The 7,480-nt window shown below is 31.6% G+C and overlaps 1 protein-coding gene across 1 annotated transcript; it reads left to right on the plus strand.

The window, feature by feature from the left end:
• The first annotated feature begins 2,430 nt into the window (after positions 1-2,430).
• LOC149200254 (uncharacterized) lies at positions 2,431-2,826 on the plus strand. Its single transcript, XM_089400889.1, has one exon. It carries the CDS (start codon positions 2,431-2,433, stop codon positions 2,824-2,826), a length of 396 nt encoding a protein of 131 aa, XP_089257015.1.
• The last annotated feature ends 4,654 nt before the right edge of the window (positions 2,827-7,480 follow it).

Here is a 7,480-nt window from a genome sequence, read left to right on the forward strand (position 1 = left end):
ACCCCCTTGCGAATTTAACCACTCCTCAAGCTTGTCGATATATAAACCAAAAAGGGTAGGAGACAGTGGGCAACCTTGCTTGACCCCGATATCGCTTCTAAAACTTTCATAAATGCGTCACATGTCATGGGGTATATTTTGTGTCGAAGAAATATTTAAAGTTTATTATACTTGCGGCAGGTATGGTATTACGATGTTTTTTTTATTGTCTATTAGTTTGTCTTTGATCAAATACTTTTGTCATTTATCCATACTTTAACATTGGGAATTCAATTTTTATTATTTTTTTATTATTTAAATTTATTTATTTGTAAGGTGATTGGTTGAGGTCTTATTATGGATTGTTTAGTAGCTTCCATTTCTATTAGTTACTAATTTTTTATTTTTTGTTTTATTTTCTTTTTATTTAATTTTTCTGATTTTTTTTGTGTATTATTTCCATTTTCATGACTTTTAATTTGTTTTCTATGTTTTCAATTTAAGATGACTTATTATTATATTAAAAACATATTTTAATAATTTTAATTGTAAAAAATTACATATATTAATAAAAAATAAAACACACACATATATTAAAATGCATATATGTTAATACAAATAATATTAGTTAACCATATTTCTTAATTTTTGGTGATGAATTTTAACAATACAATATTTTATTAGTTATTTTATTTTTGTGATGAAATTTTATGTCTTTATTGTTTTTTTTTTAATTTAATTAAGCTTTATTTGCTAAGCAAGTACTACCTAAGGAAACAGGTTAACGGCCCAAGACCCAGAGGCATCTGGCAGGAGTGAAAGCCTGCTCCCTTACGGACCACCAGCGGGTTATTACAGGTGGCGTGGTTTTCCTTGATAACAGTGATGAGTCAAACCGACATTCGTGGATAGCAGCCAGAGATGGTTGTCCTCACTATTGGTTTGACACCTGAGTTTGATAGGTTTTGCCACCTTCGGGAAAAAAGTACTACCTACTATACAGCCCTTGTTAATATGTGTGGTTGTAATTTCTTATAAAATATAGGAGTTGTCTATAATGCAACTTTTTGGAGATTCCGGTGACGGAATCCGGCGGAAGAAATTGAGGTTAAATCTTGATTTGTTGCAGTTAAAATGGTTTTTTAACTGCATATTTGGATTCAGCACCCTGAAAAACCCCTGGAACGCTTTCATTGTGCAGATACGAGCTATCAAACTTGTGATTCCAATAAATTCCTGCCGGATTTCGACCAGAAAAACCGACCAAAAAAGCTTTCAAAAAGTCGCGTTATAGACAATTGCTAAAATATATATGTTATTAATCCTTACCATAAGTAAAATATTATATTAAATTTTGTTCAAACTTTTATTATTATGAGTTTGACCCTAACCTAAAGTGTAAAGTTTCAAGTAAAAAAAGGAACTTTATGTTTTAGCACACAACTAACTTCAATGTTCCACACGCAACTAACCAACTTTCAAACCCAAATTTCTTTCGACACAATTCTCACCTTTTATGTCATCACTATTCAATGGGATTTGAACCTGTCCCATCCACCATCCCTTAATATGTAACTCCATATAAACAAAACATAGTTTTCCCAATGAGCAATTGTGCATTGTGTCGTACTTAATGAGAGAGGAATGCTTCATTATTATACCTGTTTAAAGGCCGGTTATATTGATTTTGTTTTTAGTAAAAAAATTTGAATTTTAGTGAGTTATGACAAATTTCTAACAAGTTTTATAAAGTTTATTAAGATTTTGGTAAAAAGATTTATTAAATTTAAAATTTTGAAAACACAAAATAAAATTTTAAATTTTTATTTTTATTTTTTTATTGATTTATATAGTTGAAATGGCTAATTTTATGGATTTGTAAATAAAATTCGCTAGAAATAAATTTTTATTTTAAAAATAAAACAGGAAAATTTATATATAATTAAAATAACTAATTTTATAAACTTGTAAATAGAATTTGTCATAAATAAATTTTATTTTTAAAATAAAACAGAAAAATAATATTTGTCATCTAGTCCCCATCTTCCCCCACTCAGTGTCGGATTTGTTTGCTAGGTGGTTGGCCAGATATCCTGGCCCAGGCCCAAAAAACAAGATTGTCAAATCAGCATGGACCGCTTTGCCCAAATTCATCAGCTGGCAAATCTGGTTGGAGAGGAATAGAAGGATCTTCAAGGATAAGGAACATAACTATAAGCTGGTAGCAAATACAGTTAAAGGTCAATTAAATGAGTGGCTGAGAGATAAAAATGATGACACAAACCTAAGCCAGCATGACATTGAGTTTAGAGCAGCACTCAATCTAAAATATTGCCCATATGTCTCAAAGATTGGCAAATCAGGAAAAATGTTGAAGAATTTCAATCTTGGCTGCTCAATCAAACACTCCCCTCTCTGTTCTTCGACGGGGCAGCCAAGGGAAATCCAGGAATGGCTGGAGCAGGAGGTCTAATTATAAATCCAAAAGAATCTTCCGTCCACAGGTTTGCATGGGGGCTGGGCCACACCACAAGCATCCAAGCTGAAGTCATGGCCCTGTTTCAAGGGATCAAAACGCTTATAGACCTGGGGCACACAGAAGCAATTGTTTTCGGAGATTCCCAAGTCATCATCAATGCAATGGTGACTAATGCAAATTTGGCAGATCTTCGACTTGCAAGGACAATTTCAAGAATTAAAGGCATGACAAAGCTCCTAAGACTGGAATTCTTCCATATCCTGAGAATTAATAACAAGGAAGCAGATATAGAAGCAAATAAGGCAGCCCAGCTAGGCGCTGGATCTATTCTCAGGGACAATGAAACCTCTTGGGAACCAATTCCCTAAATTTCTCTATGTTTTTCCGTCTTTTGCTAAATCAGTTCGTTTGTATTCATAAGCTTGGGAAATCAACAGAAAAAGTTCTTGTGAAAAACTGTAAAAAGACGCAATTCACAAGTGTTTGTGGCATGCTTAGCTGGTTGGAGAGACGCCAAAAAACGAGCCTCAACATTTCTAACCGAATTCATGATATTTTACCAAATAATTAATGAAAATCCCATAACCATTTCTGTTAGATAATAATAATTATTATTATTATTAAATAATTTGTACCTTGCGTATTATTTTAACATTAATATAATTTATCATTATTATTATTAAATAATTTGTACCATGCGTATTATTTTAACACTAATATAATTTTATGGTCGTAAGGTAAAACTTTGCCCATTGCTCAGTAACTTAGGTTGTTGTCAACTTTGCACCGCACGGTAACGTAGGCTATCGTCGAATTATGAACCAGTTGATGTGATAGTGGGCTAACAACATTTAATAAATTTGGTGAATTGCGTTACTCTATATTTCACCATATCGCGCGGAGGCCTATCCCATGTGAATGGGGCCCACCAATTCTAAAGGGTGATCAATTAGAATTTATATCAAGTCAATATCATTGGATGCAACCTGAAATATTTAGAATAGGTCAATCTCGGTTTGTTCAGGTATTTTTAGAATATGTCTATATTAGTTTGTTGTTTTTTAAGTTAAAAATGAGTTAAATCATAAGCAAATATGCAATTAAAATAAATTGAGAAATATTATATAATATTTTATTCAATATAGTATAATATAATATTTTATATTAAATGTATAATATTTATTAACAAGAAATTTAAATTAAAAAATTATTTTAATTTCAATGTGTATTATTATAGTTTATTGTTTTATATTTTAGTATTTTAAAGTATAGTTTTCATTATTTTTATATGAAATTTGGAATAAATTGGTTGGAAATATAAGTTTGAGTGATGTAGTTTACACAATCTCAGTGTTCTTGGAGTTTGGAGTTTTCTAGAAAAGTCAAAAACACAATTTAAAAGATAAAAACTACATTTCATCAAGAATTATATTATCAAATTTCAATTTAAAAAAAAAAAAAACAAAACAAAACAAAACAAAACTATAAAATAATTAAAATGTGTTATGTTTTAATTGTAAAAATATTTATATAACAATTAGCTAGCCCCAAGAGTTAGTTCAATTAGTCAAATCAGTGCCTCACGAATCGGGAGGTCACAGGGTCAATTCTCGAAAGCTCTTAGGGTCAGGTCAGTAAATAGGCCAAGGGATGTTGATCCCCTTCGGGTGGGGTCCACTCAGTGTTAAACAACCCTGGACATAGCGGCTACCCGCTGACCTGGGTATCCGTGAACCAGAAGTGAAAAAAAAAACAATTAACCATAATACAAGTCTATGCTTTATTTTAAAATGTTAGTAAAATCATTTTTAAAAACAAATTAAGCAAATACTAATTAAATAAATTATAATTTCATTAAAAAATAATAATAAATATATATTTTTTAATTTTAAATGATTTTTTGAGAATTTAGAAGTGTTAAAAATCACAACATAATTTTTTTGACATTGATCATTTTTTATATCACTATAAGAAATGATTATTTTTATGTGCCCATATGGTCACCAAAACTATAACTTGGATTTGTATCTCAAACATATCATAAATCATGCTTACTCATGGAAGTTAATGCCCTTATAACTCCTAATTACTATAGTATGTTAGTTGTCGTATAACATAGGATTTGTTCTATGTATCTTTGTGATCACCAAAAGCTATATCTTAAATTTGTGTCTCAAGTATATCACAAACCATGCTCAACCATGGAAGTTAGTGTCATTTAAAAATGTCACTTCATACCTTATATTAGATGTCAAAAAAATAGTAATATATGTTAACTATAAATATAAACATTTTTTGCATAGTAGTAGTATTATTTTTATCGTAGTTACAATAAATTTAGCTATCAATTACTTTTTGCATAATAGGCAGGTACTAAGTAGCAACGCTGCATATTACACTTTTTTATCATTGTTCTCTTTGATTTAACCATATTTTAACATAAAAGTTAAGATGGAAAATGCTTCTTATTAATGATAAAAAATCTGTGAAGAAACATTATATTTAACACATCAATTTCAACTTAATTAGCTGAAGTGCATTGTGCTTGGGAATCGGGATGCACTGCACACTGGATGAAACCTTCACATGTATGCCACACACTATTTATTACAATAAACAAGAGCAATACCTAGGAATCAAGATGCATTGCGCGCTAGATGAAACCTTCACATGTATGTCACACACTATTTATTACAATAAATAAGAATGGTACCTAAACATCGTCCAGTGAGTTATGACAACCCAATGTGATTTAATACAATCACTATTTCCTCCCAGACGAAACATGATTTGCCAAATTCCATTAGCTATAAGTAGGCTTTCATTTGTGCCCCTTCACATAAATTTGTACAATGAATGTGCATAAAACAAACACTATAAATTTTAAGAAATATTACTATGTTTTTTTCTCATATTCTTTTATGGCACGGTTCCTTACTCACTTGCTTTAATTATATATATATATATATATATATATATATATATATATAAGTTTTTATGGTGTCACTTCTCATTTCTACGAAGAAAAATAAAAATAAAAATTACTTTAAATTTAATGTCAATACGGAACTTATGGCAATTTAAGTAGTAAAGATTGTGATTTCAAAGATTCTCTATTTATTGAATTTTAATAAATAGATTCCCCAATGGTGGTGTGCATTTATTCCTTAATACATTTCTTAAAATGTGTGTCAACTACAACACTTGTTCGCTCCTTGCTTCGACGTGTCCTGTAAACACATGTCTATATAACACACCTCAACTATTGTTGAGTCAACATCCATATTGATATTATATTATTCTTTCCACTGGCTGCTACTTCTTCACCCTCTCATACTTCTCCTTTGTCACCAGTCATCATATCGGACTGAAATGGATTTTATATGCTCAAAGTTTTGTCTATGGTTTTTTGAAGGTATTGCCAGTGCTTCTTGGGTATCTTTGAATTATCTTTTTTGGGATGACAATTGTTTTGTTTTCTGCAAAATTTTGGTGTTGGTGACAAATCCCCTACTCTCTTAGAGAGACAATATGCTCAAAGTGATCTTTGTTGGTGTCATTGGTTTTAATGAATGACTCTTGGTGTGAGAGTGTGGTGACTTTGGTGATTTAATCTCCTACTCTCTTGGAGAGGAAATTTGCTCTAAGTGGTTTCTGTTGGTGTCGTTAGTTTTAATGAAGACTCTTGGCGTAAAAGTATGGTGATTCTTACCTTAGTTGCATGGCCTTCTAATGGTGTTACTGCATGGGTGATCTTTTGGAAGTGTTTGGTTCCTTTGGCAATTGTCTTGATCGTATGTTTTTCCGGGTTTGTCTTGGAGGTGTGTTTTTATTGGGATGTAATTTCTCAAGTTTATCCTGAACATTTCAATTTTGTAGATGAACAATGGACTCAAATTGACATATGTAAAATGATGTATCTCTCTAGTTTCTAGTTCAGTAGATCAACATGCTTAGTTTACTCATCTGGTTGAAGACTTGAGCTCCCAGATCAATCATTGTGAGATCCTACAAACTCTTTATTATCACTGTAAATTTTGTCTTTAGTAATAGAAAATTTTGCACAGCTCACTTACAAAAAAAAAATGAATAAATAGAAAGTGATGTAATTACCTTAGATCAAACATCCTTTATTTATAGAATCACTTTATGCTTTACATCTCTTTTAACAAGAAAGGAGGTCATCCAACAAGAAATTATTTTTCTTTTTCACTAGTCATATAAAGTAAATTGGACCATTATTAAACGATATTATTAAATTATTAATTAAATAGATATGTTGTATGTAAAGAGTGTATGATATGTTTTTTTTGTAAGCTTGGTAGTGCCTTCCTTTTCATTACTTTAAAATAAAATTATAGCAACATAACAGTTAGTTAAGTTGCCAAAACTTGCCCATAGGGAAACCAAGTTAACTGACCACCTAACAACATTATAGGCCAACCAGTAGCAAAAAATAAGGAGTCTATCACACCAGGCTAGATATGCCTGCAAGTCTAGATTGTATCTAAAAACTACAATGCCTTCAATGATAATTACAACATATTGAAATGTAAAAGCTAGTCGCATACTGCTATTCAAAAACAGAGAGAGATCAACAAGAAAACTAGTCAGCACCCTCAACTGAAACCAACTCGACCGGAGACGGATCCTTCACATTCGAGCCAAGGAGTTCTGTCGAAGTACAGATGCACGAGATATGGTCTTCAATTCTCTTAAGATGACCATCCTACTTCTGCAATTGGAAGTGGAGTTTCTAAACCTCCTTGTGGTAGTTCAAGAAGCTTTGGACTATCGCTGCCATGTTTATCACAACCTGCTCCAATGCCTTGCTAGAAGGCTCTTCCTCAACCAGTATAAAAATAAAGTTTGTTTGTACTGAGTAACTCTGCCATGGATGTGCCTGGGATCCGACACCATTTCCCGTGCTTCTTCGACATAAATTTCGATGTTACCAGCTTGTTTATTTAATTCTACTTCCCATTCTTCATTGAGATTGCGGATTTCCTCTGCAGTACCCTC

The sequence above is a fragment of the Pinus tabuliformis genome, chromosome 2_1 (assembly GCF_031772625.1).
Source record: "Pinus tabuliformis cultivar Carrire ecotype Pingquan chromosome 2_1, CPIR1, whole genome shotgun sequence".
NCBI lineage: Eukaryota > Viridiplantae > Streptophyta > Pinopsida > Pinales > Pinaceae > Pinus > Pinus tabuliformis.

Bases quoted from the DNA above. Each gene is read 5' to 3' on its own strand.
- LOC149200254 (XM_089400889.1), top strand. From the start codon at position 2,431: ATGGCTGGAGCAGGAGGTCTAATTATAAATCCAAAAGAATCTTCCGTC.